This window comes from Xiphophorus couchianus, chromosome 1 (genome assembly GCF_001444195.1).
Source record: "Xiphophorus couchianus chromosome 1, X_couchianus-1.0, whole genome shotgun sequence".
In the NCBI taxonomy this organism is placed as follows: domain Eukaryota; kingdom Metazoa; phylum Chordata; class Actinopteri; order Cyprinodontiformes; family Poeciliidae; genus Xiphophorus; species Xiphophorus couchianus.
In genome coordinates, this window is record NC_040228.1 from 16,202,687 (window position 1) to 16,219,984 (window position 17,298).

Here is a 17,298-nt window from a genome sequence, read left to right on the forward strand (position 1 = left end):
GTTACTTGAGTTAAAGTCTTAAAGTATCTGAAACTTCTTGTACTTAAGTATGGAAATTACTGTAAAAATGGATGTACTCAAGTAATGTAATGAAAAGTACAAGTAAAAAGTAAAACAAAGCAAATGCAGTTTGAATTACATTTTTTATATTTTGGTAAACTTGTCAAATACACTTAAAATAATGTACACAACCAAGTGCAGGCAAAATTAAACCTGCTAATAGATATACCTGCAGGCATCATTTAGTTAAGAAAATTAGGTGCTTTACCTATAGCACAAGGTTAACTTAACCTGCTTTACAACTGAACCAGCTTCTTAGTAAACCCTCCAGGACAGAAAATACAAAGTTTTTGTAAGCCTCAAGTTTTCCCTTCAAGTAAGGTCAGTGCTGAAAATGAGAAAAATAAATAGTACAGAAAATGCGGCCAACATGAAGAAAAAGATCTGTTACGATTACTCTACTTCACAAATCAGTGAATCAGTCAATGCTACAGTCAGTAGGTGGTGCACACAACTGGTCATTATGCAAAAGAAAAAAAGAATTGGGAGGGAAATGCAGCTTATTGGCATCTGTAAACCTGGTTTTGAACTTGCATGCCTTTCCTATATTCGTTAAATTTAGTCTAAATTGCTATCGCTATGGCTTCTGTCCCCCCTTGAACAGAGGAGTCTAGGTAGCCTGCTACAGTCAACATTAAGCCTAAGCTAAATACACCACGCGTGGAACTGAAACAATGCCAAACAAAGTTCATTTATGGTCAACGTTTCACAATACAGTAGTGTCTAGTGACCAAGCTATAGTTACTGAAACAGGAGGATTATAACCATTTCATAAGACGTTACCTCGATGTGTTTCTTCAAGTTGGACGGGGAGTTTTTGTAAGATAGAATTTCCACATCTTCAGGCAGGAATAACATAAACCGCATGCGGTACGACGAATCTTTAACACCCACGAAAGAGTATATTGTGTTTAAATAAGGCCAGGGGCTCTCATCACCAGCTGGTGGTCCCCCTGGAGCCGTGTCCGACGTAGTTGCAGTCGTTGTGGTCTCCGTCTCCTCCTCCATGTGACCGCTGCTGATTGCGAGACTTGCTTTGTGTTTAATGGGAGAAGCGAAACAGGTGTATCCTATTGGAGGTGATGAAAAAGCCCAGGCAAGTAGGCTACGGACTTTGTTCGGTAGCCTGCTTGCTACTTGCTAATCAGTAGGTGGGGTCAAAACACTTTGTTTCTCTCTCTCGCTTTTTTGTAACGAGTAACTAAACCACACATTGAAAATGTATTGGAGTAAAAGTACGCAATTAAGTTCGGAAATATAGTGAAGTAAAAGTGAAAGTCATCAAAAATTTTCATACTCGAGGAAAGTATGAAGTACTCCAAAATATACTTAAGTAAAGTAGTGAAGTATTTTTACTTCGTTACTATACAACACTGATTGGGAGCACTATTGAAGTGACTCCTGCTGTTAATGATTTACACAGTATCCTTTGCCAGTAGGACAGCTAGTAAACCAGACAGATCCTTGGCAATTCATCTGTGCACCACCCATCTAGATTGTCCATTCTATTGCTCCTTTCTCCTCTGGTCACTACATATACTTTCAATCAGATTCAGGTCCGAGAACGTAAAGGGACACATAACGTTTTTTTCTCCGATTAACTTATCCATGTTGACCAGCCATATGCTTAGATCATCATCCAGCTGAAAGTCCCACTGACAACAGCGTTCAGTTTACTGATGAGTTTAATCACATTTTTTATTTAAAATATCAAATAATTAATGATACCACACCTTCAAGAAAGGTTCCCAGAGTTTTTTGAAAAGAAAAAGGCTGATAACATCTACCATACTTGACAATAGGCATATAGGTATTCATTCTTTGATTCAGGTCAAACGAAACCAGTGCTTGTGGTTGAAAAGTCCTATCTTAGGAGAGTCATCAAAGGACATTGTTGCAGTTAAAATCTAAGTAGAGATCAGCAAACTCTACAAATTTAGACTTGTGATAGTAAGATAAAATGTGTTTTCCAGGTATGCCCCTCTAACAGCTCATTGGTATGTCGATAGTGTCTCATTGTTGTTATGGAGACCTCATGATGTCACTCTTCTCTAACAGCAACAATAGGATATTTTTATTTCCTCCCTTTCCATATTTTCTTTTGTGTGTGGTCTTTGTCCAAACTAGCCAGTTGGTCAAAAAATTAGGCCTCTATGACATGTCATATGTACCTTCAAAAAGTAAAGTTATAACCATAAAGGCCAACTGAGTAAAAGTACCTTTGTTTATTATAAACTGTTGAGATTATGTGCTTTTATTTTGGTAACTTCCTTGTGAGTGTAGCTATGGTGACGGAATGCAGTTCTACATGAAAAGGTTAACCACAACACACAGAAAAGGGTAGCAATACAATACAAAGAATAAAAAGCAGCTCAATTTTAGTTTCAGTCGACAAGAAAAACAGGTTAGTAACCAAGATGTTTGAGTAACTTGGAATGTTTATGGAAAAATTTATGGTTGTTGTATTAATGAAATGGAATGAACTAATGTAATCGGCATGCAAAATTACAGGAGGTGATAACGATTGTAATTATTATTTGTCCTTGTCTTACTCCATTGGTTGATGATACTGATATCTTTATTAAATCATCACTTAACCATCAGTTCTGAAGTTCTCAATATTGACTGGATCCTACAATAATAATAAAAACATTTGCTACATTTATTTTAAGGTTGTCAGAGTACCAACAACTGTGGCACAGGTTATTTTGTTAAAGGGGTAGAAAAATCTACTTCTTTGAACTTCAGATCATGCTATAACATTATTTTCTCATCAAAAACATGCATAGAGTGTTGATTTGATTTTGTAATGCATGTTTGAGAAATCCTTTACGTTGTTTTGGCAGCCATCTTGAAGGACGAAGCTATCATGATTCGGCTACGTAGAAGAGAAGCGCGACCAAAGTGTCAGGAAATAGTAAGTGATTTTCTTTAATGCCATCAAACCTGTACGGAAAGTCAAGTCAGTCAATCAATCAATCAAATTTTATTTGTATAGCACATTTCAGCAGCAAGGCATTTCAAAGTGCTTTACATCATTACAAACACAGAATCACAATGCAATATAGAATCAATAATCAAAACACGACATTAAGTCAGGTGAGACACAAAGACACAAAGCTAACTAACAAATGACGAAGATACAACGGGGAATAAAGCACACAGGTGAGGTTAAATACACAGGGGATAACGAGGGAACACGTGACCACTGGAACCAATAAAAGGGGAAACAACATGACAGAAGAGGACCAAAATAATCGAGGTACATAACCTACCACAATCCTTGCAGAAGCTCCTATTTGGCGTTGCAATTTCCGAACGTCCGAGTTTAAAGATAACAGAGAACACCTTCCCCAGGTATCGCCCACTCAACTCCTTCAGGCTAGCCAGAGAACTGTTGCAAATCCTCTTGCATATTTTTTTCCCCCTCAAACTCTAGTATTCTAAAATCTGCTTACTCAAATCAGAAGGTCCAGTCTAAAAAGATAATCCATAGAAATAGCATAGCGCCTTGTGGCACTGAGAGGGATCATTTATGTAACTACCAAAGACATATATCATTATAGAAACTGTGAAGGACTGTATAGTTTACTAGTAAGGCATCAGAATAAAGAATATCTACAGACGCAACATAATGAGAAAGATTTTGATCCTAATCTTAAAAGGCTTAGTTTTAAAATCGATGCTCCAGGGAATTTTGTCCAATGGCTTTTTTCTTTCAGTCTAATAAAACTTCCTGAACTGATTTAGAATAACTAACTTCTGATATAGGAGTTCCTGTGGTAAACCACTGTGGTCTAATAATGTCCCTACTGTTAGTGGAAATGTTCTTTTTACCCTGAAGCCAATGTTGCTGTATTACAACAGTGTGCCGCAGTGTGCTGAGAGGGGGGCTGAACTTACGACCTCACTGGGAGAATGGCATGTTAAAAAGCTCAAATCCCTGTTGCGTGGTTTCCTGTTGCTCTGTGGGAGAATAGTACTTGGGTCAAAGTCAATTTCCTTACACAAGAAACATAAAACAATAACAACAACAATGGTAATGTTAATAATAAGGTGACGAAAGTGGAAATGAAAATGAGGGTTCCTGTTAAATAAGGATTATTAGCTAAAATATACAATCTTGTAAATAAATTATGTCATTGTAGTTTAACCGTAAAGAGGAGGGGACGCTGAACTGCTAAATGATTTCGGCCAATAGAGAGCAAGCGCGTGAATATGAAATGATCAAGCTTTTGTGTTCCATTTGTGTGCAGCTAGGAATTTTGAGTGCTCTACTTCAAGAACGTAGTATTTCTCTTGACCTGACGCAAAACAACTCTGCTTGACCATGTTGAAATAATTAAAATAAATAACACATGATTAAATTTGATCGTTTCATTACATAATCATAGAGTGATATTTATATATTCATTGTTTGTTTACTTGTTCCTCGACTAGAGTGGTGACTCTTACGAGTGCATTTCGAACGCAACACAATGGGAGGATCCAAAAGCTGTATCAGTTTGACTGCTGCTGCTGCTCGGCCAGTCGCACTGATTAGCTTCTGGGATATTAGGACAACAGTCAAACAGAAAACACGGAGGAATTTGGTTAGCTGAAGGCACAATCTTTTGGGAGAGGTAAGGTTTAAATGTTCACTGTTGCTGCGTTATCTAGCCGAGGCATTGCGAGAGGTGTATGCAGTCCTTAACATCAGTTTGTTGTATCGGGGAAAGTGTTTGGTTTAAGCGGCGCCTCTCCAGTGGACACGTTAATGAGTCGAAATACCAGCAGCAGCAGCAGCTCGGCGAGTTGAAACCTGTTACTTGGTGAGAAGTTTTTTTTTCCACACAGTTTCCGAGGTTTGCTCGGCAGGCTTAAAAAAAATAAGAGGTAAAGGAGAGACGCCGTAAGCCGGGGACACACCTGTTTGTCCACGCAAAGGACGCGGCGTTTATCGGTATTCCTAGCTTCTTATTTAGCTTTACACAGTTTCTACATGTCTTACCTCATTGCGTACATTAATTGACTGGAGAGACTTCCCCTGTGGACGAAAATGGACCATGTTGTACTCTTTGAGGGGGGAAAAAGATGCACAACTTTATTTTCGGTTTCTTATTGAAAACACGTTTGACAAGTCGACAGGGACTGGGAACTATGTGTTTTTTCTTTAACATAATTCCTGGAGAGCAGAATAATCGAAACTATCTTCAAAATGGTCGACTTTCTTTCTTATTTAGTTATGCGGTCAAAGTCTGTCCTGTTCTTCTGTTGTAAGTGATAAAACATTAGTACTGTCCCGAGGAAATTCCTTTCTCCGAGCCACCACACCCTTGTTATGCTGCTCAGCTCCAGTAGCGCAGACCCTCATCTCTCACAGCAGCTTATTCCCTTGTCTTGGCATGTTCTCCATAACAAAACTGCACTCCTGGTGTTTGTCGTGATCCAAAGTCAAACCTGCAGAACTGCTGATGTGCTTCGGCTGGGTTACTCCCATGTTTGTTCCTCCCAGGCTGATTCACATGAATGCGCCGGATATTATCCTACCTAGTGCTATGGGCTTGTTTGTGATTAGATGTTTGTATGATATGTCCGTGAAAGTATGTCTTTACATTTTAACCAGCAGAGCTTGGACAGGGGGACTTGCCCAGTGGTATGCGGACACGGAGAACAAAATCAGAGCTCCTGCAGTGAAAGCTGTGTCATTTCCAATTTAGAGCACATGAATTCTTCCCACTATGGTGTAAATTGTAGTGGGAATTGGTAGGAGCTGCTACGTGATTTCTAAGGATTTAACGTTTTATTTTTGTATTTTTAAAATGCCACAGTTTAGTGGTATTTGCACCACAATTTAGCATAAAAGGGGTTTTAATTTAATACAAGATGGCAAAAATTGCTAAAATTGATGATTACAGTGATTGTGTTATATTGATTCAGTTTCTTTGAGGTCAGACTTTAGATTTTGACTTTCTAAATGTTTTGCGTGGGAGACTAGGGTTTCTGTAATGTCTTTGATAAAGATACTTTTGGAGGTAGTTATATGTGAAAAAATTTGCGGAATTACAAGACCATCTCTATTTATACTTTTTTTTGCAATGTATGCAATTTCTGAAATGTTTCAGGCTTATTTGTGTAATTTTGGGGGGCTGGGGCGTTGTATATATTTAGGAATAAGAGCAGTATATACCCCGCTCTTGTTTTGTTTAGCAAAGTTTAATAAAGGGGTGTGTGTAAAAAGTGCGTTTTTCAGTGACGGTCTCTCAGTGTCCAATGGTAAATGGCTTTGTATAGCGCTTTATCATGATCAGAAGACCTCAGAGCACTTCTCGCTACACTCATGCTTTGTCTTTATAAAAGCAAATATCTCCGCCACATTGTTTGGGAAAAAATGTCATGCACACGGGATTAGTTTAAGAAAAGTGTTCATCCACACATACATCCTTCAAAACAATCATGACTTCCTGTTAGGAATGAAATATGGCACCAGGAAGTTCATTTGTCTGGACAGGGAGATGTGGAACTTTTAAATACTAAAATGTAAAATAAATAAAACACAAGACGATGTTAACTGGAAATTGTGTTGAAGCAAGTATGTGAACAATGATCGGCATTGTGCATCCATATTTATGAGGCCTAGCTGGTGTAAAACAAATGACCTCCAAGCACTCTTTCTCCTTTGCAACTGAACGTATTAAGTCGGGCTTGTAAAAATAAACGAGCAGAAAGTGTCTGAACCAAAGTAAAAATCAGCACCTCTCTGACAACAGCCATTCTTTTTCCTCCACTGCATGCCCTAATGTAGACATGCAAGTGCAAATAAAGAGAAATCTTAAATCGCCACTTTGGTTGGAATTTTAATTAATAATCATTTTTAGTGATATTAAACAGTCTATGGATGAAAGGCCAAATTGCATTAAAATCTATTTGGTTTCCCAGATAACCGGCTACGTTTGGACTGGGCCTCAGTTATTCACTCACACATTGACACACTGATGGTGGCTAGTTAGTGAATAGTAGCCACAGCTGCCCTGGGGCAGACTGATGGAGGTTAGTGGTCCAGATTATTAAATTAAAAGCAAAAACATGGCTATTAAAAGACTAAATACCTTTTCCCTTGTCTTTACATTTTTAATGTTATTAAATTTGTATCTTTTTTTCCCCTCTTTGGAAGGCCTTGCATTTGTTAAAATTGCACTCCAACATTTTAGCAGTCAAACCGAATGTATGCCTTTCTTGTGTTCAAGTGCTGTAAATGGCTGCACTTTGGACACCTCTGTTGCAGTGGGTCAAATGATTTTGTTTTTTTTACACATGACTGAAATGTGGACTTAACTTTTTTCTGTTGATAGTGTTTGAACACTTAATCTGTTAATCAACTGACATAAAATAATTTTGCCTTTCATAAATGGTTAAAATTGAGTTTATGTATGTCTAATCAGTGGCTAAAATTCATTACAAACTCTTGCTGTGAACTCAGAATGCCTTCTGCATTATTGAGGTCAGGCATATGACCTCCTTTTTATAAAGAACTATTGTGGATCAGGTTATGCACCTGTGATATTTTTATCTAAAGTAGTTGGACTTTAGCATGTAATTTCTCTACAATCATATGTACCTTGCCTATCAGTGCCTTTTTTTTATTATGACGAGCTTAGGAGATATACTTCAAGCTCTCAATTCTTGGCGACATGCAGACTTTTACTAAGTCATGCACTGACAGAAGAGTGATTGTTCACTCTAATTTTTTCCCCATCCTGTGTTGCTCAGTCGTAGTCTGTGGAGGGCTGCAAGTCTGCACATTGTTAACTTATCGATGTTTATCAGTCAAGGTGTTCAAAAACAATTCACCACTATATCCTGTCCTAGGTTTGCGTAGGCAGTTTTCCATCAGACCAAATTTCCTGGGAGGCCTGTGTTCTTTTAAGGAGCTGATGCAGCTGAAGTGTGTTTTACAGTAAAAAAAATAATAATAATATGGAGTGCCTGAAAAATATTAGTTTTACTGTTTAAGAAAAGCAATTCTTGAACCGTTTCTTTAAGAGCAGCTCTAAATAGACCGGAATTAGAACGCCAGGAATAAGCTGAGGCTGCTCACAGATGTCAGCTTTCATTTGTGCTGCATGTAGTTTTATTTTTTTTGCATAATGAGGGATTGAACTAGCTAAGAATTCATAATATTTGCCCTCAGATGGTGACATAATGGAGCAAACAGACTAGAGAACAGGGTGCTGTACTGTCAGGTGTTTTAATTTCTCTAAGTCTGTGTAGTCATATCTTTTTACTTTATGGTAAACTGTGCATAATTTATTCCTCATCTGTTTCATGTTATAAGACGTTTCCTTCTCCCACATGCAAATTTAACCCCTTGTTTAGACATACTCGAGAAATATTAGAGGCATGCATATTGCATTTCTGTTGCCCTTAATCTGCTGGTGCTGCAGTGCTCAATGCTTTACTTTTGACTGCCTCTCATCTGCTTCATTCCCCTAGAATCTGGGACTTTCAGTTTGTTTGAACTGAAACCAGATCTCTGAGTGGCAGCTGAAGAGATAATTCTGTGTGATAGTTGAGTTATTTTTCTGTATACTTTGAGCTGAGCTGTACTCTAATGAATTGGACAGCGGGAGTCTCAGTGGCTCTGTCCTATTTTGAGCTCCAACTTGGTTCTTTGACTTCAACCTCCATAGCCTCGATCTTGAATGAGTTTAGATGGTCTAGAATTAGACTCGACCTTCAAAATGTGTGTTTGACTTCTCTCGTGTTGCCTAAGTTATAGTATAAGTCTTTTGTTGTTGTTGTTAATGGGGAGGAAAAAATATTTTTTGAATTGGCAAACCTCTAGAGCTGTGTTCTTTAGATTTTATCTGAACAACAAGCAACTCTTTGGTGCTCATTTATCCTTTGCAAGCTGAGCAGGTTTGCTCCTTAAATTACTCTACAGTGAGCCTGGATTGCCCTAAATGAGCAGTTTGAGGAAAGTTACACAAAGCCTTTGCGTTAAGTAAATTTTGTTTGTTTAAAAAGTCCAATAGAATGAGGAAAATTGTATTTCAAGTTTACTGTCACTTTGGAAAACAATTACGGTAAGTGCAGTAAACACCCAATATTGCAATGGTTCAGGATCACAGCCACCTGTAAACGACTAAAACGCACAAATACCCAAAATCCCCTTTAAGAAATGCCCATAACTACGGATACACTGATAGCTGTTTTGAGGCCAATATTGAGCAATACCCATGAAACAATATAAGCTTGTTTTATCTGCACATGCAGCAGGTCAGAGCATTGCTGTCCAAACTGCCAAGTGAGATAAACTTAAAGCCAGTCGGCAGGAAAAACTTACTCCCGCTCTTTTTTTTTTTTTTTTTTTTTTTAATGAGCCAATGCGCTTTCAGTTTTGTTTTTGTTTTTTGCACCTTTTCAAACTAACTACTCAAGGAATTTCCTAAATTATTGGAGTGCTTTGAACAAACATTCTTTTATAAATAACTTGTATGTTAACTAACTTAATGTTTTTAGTTTTATTTCTTTTTTTAATTATTTTTTTGTGTAGTATAACTTGTCAACAGAATCACCTTTTACAGCTTGACCTAGAGGAATTTCAGGAGGATGGGTTCTGTTGACCATGAAATATTAAACGTAATTGACTGACTTCATGTTGCTAATAACATTTTTTAGAGAAACTGCCTGAGACATTTTTGTCTTTTCATTTGATCAGATGTGCTTTTTTCTAGTGTCTTTATTTACAGGCTCCTAATATTGTCAGATCAGATTGTTGACTCTTTGAAATAGTTAAGATTTGTGTTTAGGACCATATATATATATATATATATATATATTAATATAACCTATACAGACTTTGCTTCTTGCTCTTAAATCAAGAACACATTTGTTTGCCCAGCCATTTTTTAACAATAGTCTGATAAGGCAGGTTTTCCCTATTCCATCATTTAAAAACTCATTCAAAAAGCTTTAATGTGTCCCAAGAAAGTTTCTATTCAATTTAAAACTTTTTTTGTAAATATAAATGTAGGTTATATAAATGAATTTTTTCAGGGTTGGTTTTCACTGGGTTTGAGTTCCTGGCTGGCAGGTTGATTTGGAGTTCATAAGGAGGAAGCGTTTATACAACGCTATGTTGTATAAAGTCACCCACAGCTAGTTCTGTGCTATTTCTGAACCTTGTTACCAACATTGAGCAAGCCTGGCTAATGTGTTACCACCTGTGGCAGTTCACAACCTGCCATTGTGGAAAAATGAGGAATCTATGCCACATGTACTGGGAAAGATGACTTTGCCCCTTGCTCCCTTTCCATTTCAGGGAGAGTCATGCAAGGCGTGAGAACGTGTTTTCTAATAAGCATCTAGCTTTTGTATTTGGGAAGCAATTATACAGATGCTGTTAATAATTATGGGTCATTATTCAGAATGTCCATAATGTTCATTTTGATTTCTTGAGTTCGGCCCAGGTTCAATTAACTTAGAAGTGGCTTTCACCTCCATGGCTATGGAGATATACAGTTAAAATATTTATGCATGTTAACATTTTTCCATATAAACTGAAACTTTGTTTTTTGAATAGTATTCCTTTTTCCTTGGGCTCTACAAGCAGATTTGAGTTCATTGTAGTTTTCAGTGTTTAACATTTTTGTAAATGCTGTCAACTATGTTTTGATCTATTGTCATTTTCTAGATATAATGTTCCCACCACTTTGGCTTAGCTTTAACATTTCAGCCACCAAAAAAGGAATTCTCCTGAGATCGGCATTAAGGCTGTACTGTTCAGTGGGCCGGACCTGGGAGACTGAAGGATTGTTTTGGGCATTAGTGTTTTTATTCATGCTTGAATATGAATGAAACACAAAACTCCAGTCATTAGGTGGCAGCAGTTCTCAAACTCACAAACAGGCTGCCTGTTCAACCCAGTGGAAGAAGTAACCAACAACGTCACACCAGTTTACAAACATGAGAGAGGGAGAAGTCTTTGAGAGACAAGTGATGACAGGCAACAGAAGAAGACCAGGAAATGCTATTAAGCCTATATAACCCCTGGCTTTACTGTGAATGCAAAATGCTATGCATTTCTGATCTCTTCTGGTGAGCTGAAATGCAATTTAAGGATAAATTTTGTGTAAAAAAAATCTTACTTGTATATGTTTTTAGGAAAGAATAATCAGCCAATGTTTACAGTTTAAAATACACATCCCAGTGACTCAGTCGCACTTCTTTGTTCTGCTGTTTTATGCAACACATTACATAGGTGATGTGTTGCATGCTACATAATTTTCAGGATGTTTGAACATACCTGGTGACTGACACTGACATACTGTGGAAAATAGTACTTTGGATTTGTGCGCTTCCTTGTCCAGTGGAAACGCTTCAGATTTGCATTATTCAAAGTAAAAGGGCCACTTCCCAGAATGTGTGCTTTGTCATGCTACTGTAACAGAGGAGAGCCTGGTGTGACACCTGCTGACATCAGTAAACTACATTTTGCGCACTACTCAGTGTGCAGGAGCAGCCTCATTTTTTTATGAAGCTTCTTGTGTCGGCTGCCAGTCCAGTGGGTTTGTTCCTGAATGTGGAGCTTCCCTCTGGCAATGTCAGTATGATGTATGGAACAGTAGCAGCCTGCTATCACAGAGAACAGGTGGCTCTCTCCAGAGTATCTGACGGTATACTGGCCTGATTTAATGTGTAGAAAAAAAAAAGCTAACCAAGGTTGTCTCTCTTATGATGTTGTATTGAAAAGGAGCGCTGTGGTTTAGAACTTGGGAACGTTTGTTTGACACTGTCGTAAGGTTCTTCCACAGGGTGCCTGAACAGCTTGGTTAATGAACAAACATTAAAATCAAACTTTAAAGAAAAAAAATCGTGGTGCACTTATTGGAGTTTTCTAGCTGATTGTCAATCTTTAAATAGATTGGCCTGCTGATTTTGATTTTGGCCGATACAATTTGTTTTGTCTGAAATGTTACTAAATGTAGCAAGAAACTTACAAATGGCAGGCATGACCTGGTGGGTGGATCTATCTGCCAGCCCTCTCTCACGGCAGAGCAACAGAGAAAAGTGGGTGATTTTGAAACATTTGCAGAGGCAGATGAGATCAGCCTCATTACGTGAAGATCGATCATCAATCTCCCAAAATTAAGGAAATTGGGACCAATTTATTGGTGCAGCCCTAATAAAAAATAAAAAAAACTTAAAGTACAGATATTGACTTGAGCATTTTTTGTCATTTTATCACTTACTTACTTGTTTCTAAACAACTGCATGTATGAATCAGAGTTGGAGATTTGTAGCAGATAATGCATCTGTTAAACAGCCAGAGCATTGCATCATTTTGCCGTTTCTCCATTATCAGCATGTGGGACATGAGAATTGATCCATGGTGACATCACAATTTCTCTGACAAGCAACATTGATGTTGCATTCACACATCTCTCATAGACAGAAGAGAAATGCGTAGGGAAACGAATGTGATCGATAATGATGTGTCAGAGAAAATCAGAGGGGGCTGTTAATCCCTCATGTACTGATATGTGAAGATGAAGCAGCAGGTAGCGCTACCAGGCCCATAGACTGCACACTGCTGAGGAACAGGAAGAGGTGCAGCTCTTAAATAGACAAGTGTCTTCCTCCCTCCCCTGTTTTTTCCTGTCTCTACTCGCCATTTATGGTTACATTGCTTCTCGTTCGTCACTTGTTTGAAACCAGTATCTCTGTATGGCTTACACTCCATCAAACCTGAACCTAAAGATAAAATCTTTGTTGCTTCTAGATGGCTGCGATCAGAAAGAAGCTGGTGATAGTTGGAGACGGTGCGTGTGGGAAGACCTGCCTCCTCATCGTCTTCAGCAAGGATCAGTTCCCAGAAGTCTACGTCCCCACTGTATTTGAGAACTACATCGCTGACATTGAAGTTGATGGCAAACAGGTATTCTGTATTTTAAATCTCGGACATTTACTGAGTGTCTTAGTTTAAATTTGTGTGCAGTTTAATTGTATTTTTGTATATGCCTCTTCATGGTTTTAGAGGCGGCTCTTGATGACTTGAAACAGAAAAATAACTTGATCGATCCTGTAGAAATTTAGGCTCGAGATTTTCAAATGATCCTGTTACCCTGCAAAAAATAGTCACTACTAGACAAGCTACACACACGAGCAGTGACATCATTCTTTTTTCTTTTTTTTTGACTTCACAAAGAGGACCGCTGGGATTTAGTGGAAGAGACTGATTTCAGTTTTCCTTTGACCTGTGACGAGAACTGACGTTGAGAGCAGGTGGTTTTATGTGACACTCCTGACCTTGTTGGATGTGAACCACGTGCGATTTTGATTCATGGCTATAGGTGTGTATTGTTAGCAAAGCTCTTTGGGGCATTTCATTGTTTTAAAGGTACACATCTCTAGCCAACAACAGGAATTGAATCTTTGCCACCTTCCTGTCTATGGTTCAGTTCCCTCACCCTTCCTGTAGATCATGACTAATTTCCTTTTCCCGTTTCCTGTGCTGCAAAATGTGATGTCAGCGTTGTTTCCATTGTTCTGTGATGTAAAATTTTATTTACACCATATATATATTAAGAAAAAAAATGTCATGTTTTATCAGTTTAAGAGCCTGTTACTTACTTTTCTTTTAATAAAAAGTGGGGTGCAGGGAAACGTTCCTCCCTACCTCCTCCAAATTGTTGGGATTTATACTTTTTTTTAAAAGTGGGATTGGAGGCTTTTTACTTATGAGCTTGACTGCAGGTCTTGTCTAATGCACAGCTCTAATTTGTTAGCTGCTCTTGTTTCCAACAGTTTTACTTCCTCAGCTTTATTTCCTCTCCTTGATAACTCGGGGCTTGAAGGAAAAACGTATATGAAAGCATGGAAAATTATCCAGGAAGTGGTGCTACATGCGAGATTAACTACATTCCTTGTCATATTCATGCTTTAGATGAAGTCATTACAAACCATTCAGTTTAATCTTATTTACCATAGCTCTATCTGTGACTCAATTTTCTTTTTGTTCATTTTGTCCTTTTTCTCTTCTTATCCTTCTCTGTTGCATCTCTTGCCATAGTAACGACTTTTAAGTCTAGCATACTCTAAAGGAATGCTAGGCTATTGCATGTTTTTTTCTTTTTTTTTTTGTTTGGTCTGGCTCAAATATGGGCTCTATCAACAGATCATTGCATATAATGTTATAGGTTAATAAGTATGGTTAATATGGAAAATTCAAATTCTGAAAAATAAAATGGAAAAACTGGAAGTTGGGATGCAGGGGAAATGGAATTTGAAAAATTAACCAAACAGATTTCATAAGACCCTACTAGTGTCCAGACGGTTGGTCTCAAAGATACAATTAATCCTGTTTATTCCCAGATTTTATCTTCCGTTTTAGATGCTATTGAAGTGTAAGATCTGTTTAATAAGGCCAGCAAAATGCATTGCAAGAAACACTGTGGGATGCGATGCAGCTGAGGATTGGTTAGTTTTGCATGCACTGACAGTTTCAGGCTACAGTGTTCTAAAATTGGTAGTTCTACTGCTGAGGTTTTGAAAATGATTTTTGCAGGACATTTATTTTATCAAGAGCAGGTCAGGCTCTCTGGGACTGCCGCCACTTTGATTAACAGCCCAAGGCCTGTGGGAACGTCCTCTACCACTGAGAAGTTGCTTTTTAGGGCTAGTAGCAAAGGAATTTTACGTCTGCTCTCGTCAGTACTGATTTTGTTTGTTGTGATCCTCTTTCGTAGTTCAGCTTCCAGTCAGCTGCAGATTTTTAGCAGCCTTCTTATCCTGTCCCTCTGTCGTGCAGGTGGAATTGGCACTGTGGGATACTGCCGGCCAGGAGGATTATGACCGACTGCGGCCTCTCTCCTACCCTGACACCGACGTTATACTTATGTGCTTTTCCATAGACAGCCCTGACAGTTTAGGTAAGGCATATTGTGACTGTCCACTGCACCAGTTGTTAAATATAGGGTTAATGGAAAGTACTTAATTTAATGTTCATCCTTTGAAAATAAAGTTTCAAAGGTTGGTAAATTGGTTAAAAATGTTTGCGGCAAACTAATTTATGTCCCCCATCTATCCTGAAAGACTTGAGATGTACGCTTAGATTCATGAGAGAATGTAAGTGTCCAGTTTTTGTGACGTGGATAGTGCCTCATTTGGTACCATCCTTCCAAAGAATGACCGCATATCAGCCATGGGGTCAGTGGCTTCTTGATGATTGTTTGTACTGTCACAAGGGAAACCTCTCCCACTCTTTGGGAGGAAAAGAAATTCACATGCACTTTGCTGGAACTCTAAACTCATGCATCTCAATTTTTTTTTCAGAGAACATTCCTGAGAAATGGACCCCTGAAGTAAAGCACTTCTGTCCCAACGTCCCCATCATACTTGTGGGCAACAAGAAGGACCTTAGAAACGATGAACACACACGCAGAGAGTTGGCCAAGATGAAACAGGTGAAGAAATACACTTACTACAACAAATGACAAGTATCCCAGCATTTGCCATGTATTAGCGTTTTCACATTTAACCCTCCTTTTCCAGGAGCCTGTCAAGTCTGAGGAGGGCAAAGACATGGCACAACGCATCGGTGCCTTTGGCTACCTGGAGTGCTCAGCCAAGACTAAGGACGGTGTGCGGGAAGTGTTTGAGATGGCTACCAGAGCAGCGCTGCAGGTCCGCAAGCGCAAGAAGCGGGGCGGCTGCCAGTTACTGTGAGGAGTCTGTATCTGCTGGCTGATCAACACTTTAGGGAGGACTCTCACAGACATGCAGAACAAACTTAGAGAAACCTTAAATCCGTGGCTTCCATAGACTGTACTTACTCCACAGATGCAGACGTATATGAGAGACTGCCACACCTGTTTAAAAGCAAAACAAATCAGTTATTATTAAATATTTTCTTTCCAACTTTCTGCTCCTATCCTGCTGTTTCCTGTAACCAGCACACCAGTCTGCTTGTGTGGCAGATTGAACCCTTCTTTCTGTGTGAATGTATGTTTGTATATAAATGTGCATTATTCTTTAAAAATGCCATGCCTTCTGCTTGCATGTCATGATTCTGTTTACAGAGAAGGGTCATGTGCTCTTCCTGTCCTGTCATTGTTTCTCCTTCAGCATTGTGGGTTTTTTTCTTTTCTTTTTTTTCTTTAGATTTGCTTCCTTCTGCTTTTTCTAAAACCTCCATGTACCACTTGGTTTCCTTTTATACACCAGATTATGTGGCGGTTATCTGCATTGTACCACTATTAGTTTTGTACTCTAAAACTTGTATGCCGCCAAGTGCTGTGTCTGCCGAGCTGTTTTTCACCATTTGCCGTTCTGCAAGAGACTAAATTTAGAACCTGTTCACACCTAATTAAGCCCAGCATACACTAGTACACTGAAAGAGCAGACAGGATTTGGAAGGAGAGGCTTCGGACGGCACACTGGTCCCTCCCAGTAATGGCGACAGCTTAAATTGGCACTGCAAACAGTGCTGTACTGTTGAGGACAATACTAGCAGTTGCACTCCTCTGGCTCTGACAGACATGAGAAATGCTTTCCCTCCACCAGGCCAGCCTCCTCTCTGATCTCAGTTCTGTTTCAGATCCTGTATACAGTTGCCTCATTACTGCGTAAAAGATTTTCTGAAGTTGAATATGCTCCGTTTACAGCCATTTTTATATACAGTTTTGGTCTGTCATCTATAGAAGAGCAGTGCCATCTCTTGCTCAGCAGCAACACTTCTGTCGGCCAAGTTTTTTTGTTTTTTTTTTTAATAATATGCACTAACATACAGGTTTTTCTCTCTAGATCAGATTTTAAATTCTTTGACGCATCATATGCGCATGTCTAGTCTTTAAACCCATTTATGCTACAGTTTGAGTGTTTTTCCATCAGTCCACCTTAAAATCCATGATCCCCTTTTATTGTCACCATTGCAAACTGATAGTCACCTGTTTTATACATTTATATTCAGAGATTTGACGGCCTAGAAATAATACCTGCACATTTTGGCCGCGTGTTAAATGTCTAATGCATAGCTTAAAAGAAAATGTTGATTGTAGAAAACGCTTTGCAAACAGAAGAGGATTGTTTTGTCTGGATGAGATGACTGTGTTAATAAAATATTTTTGAAACTCATTACCTTGACTGGATTGGTTCTTGGTTGCTCTGTCGAGGTAATGAATCTTACTCAGAATATGTGGAAAGGTTTGAGCTTTGCTGCCATCGGTCTGAATGCAAATACACGATAGTTTTCCGATC

The 17,298-nt window shown here is 38.7% G+C and overlaps 1 protein-coding gene across 2 annotated transcripts; it reads left to right on the forward strand.

Moving 5' to 3' along the window:
- Window positions 1-2,404: 2,404 nt before the first annotated feature.
- On the forward strand, window positions 2,405-17,175 carry LOC114153166 (rho-related GTP-binding protein RhoA-D). Of its 2 annotated transcripts, XM_028031570.1 has the most exons (6): window positions 2,405-2,464; window positions 2,907-2,977; window positions 12,824-12,979; window positions 14,852-14,972; window positions 15,376-15,506; window positions 15,595-17,175. In XM_028031570.1, exons 2-6 carry the CDS (start codon window positions 2,930-2,932, stop codon window positions 15,766-15,768), a joined length of 630 nt encoding a protein of 209 aa, XP_027887371.1. In that variant the 5' UTR covers window positions 2,405-2,464; window positions 2,907-2,929; the 3' UTR covers window positions 15,769-17,175. The 2 variants fall into 2 exon arrangements, with proteins under 2 accessions (XP_027887371.1, XP_027887443.1); XM_028031642.1 differs by lacking the exons at window positions 2,405-2,464; window positions 2,907-2,977 and adding an exon at window positions 4,548-4,682.
- The last annotated feature ends 123 nt before the right edge of the window (window positions 17,176-17,298 follow it).

Coding starts and splice junctions, on each gene's coding strand:
- LOC114153166 (XM_028031570.1), top strand. CDS start 2,930: ATGATTCGGCTACGTAGAAGAGAAGCGCGACCAAAGTGTCAGGAAATA. Junction 2,978..12,823: donor GACCAAAGTGTCAGGAAATA/GTAAGTGATTTT, acceptor TGTTGCTTCTAG/ATGGCTGCGATCAGAAAGAA. Junction 14,973..15,375: donor AGACAGCCCTGACAGTTTAG/GTAAGGCATATT, acceptor TTTTTTTTTCAG/AGAACATTCCTGAGAAATGG.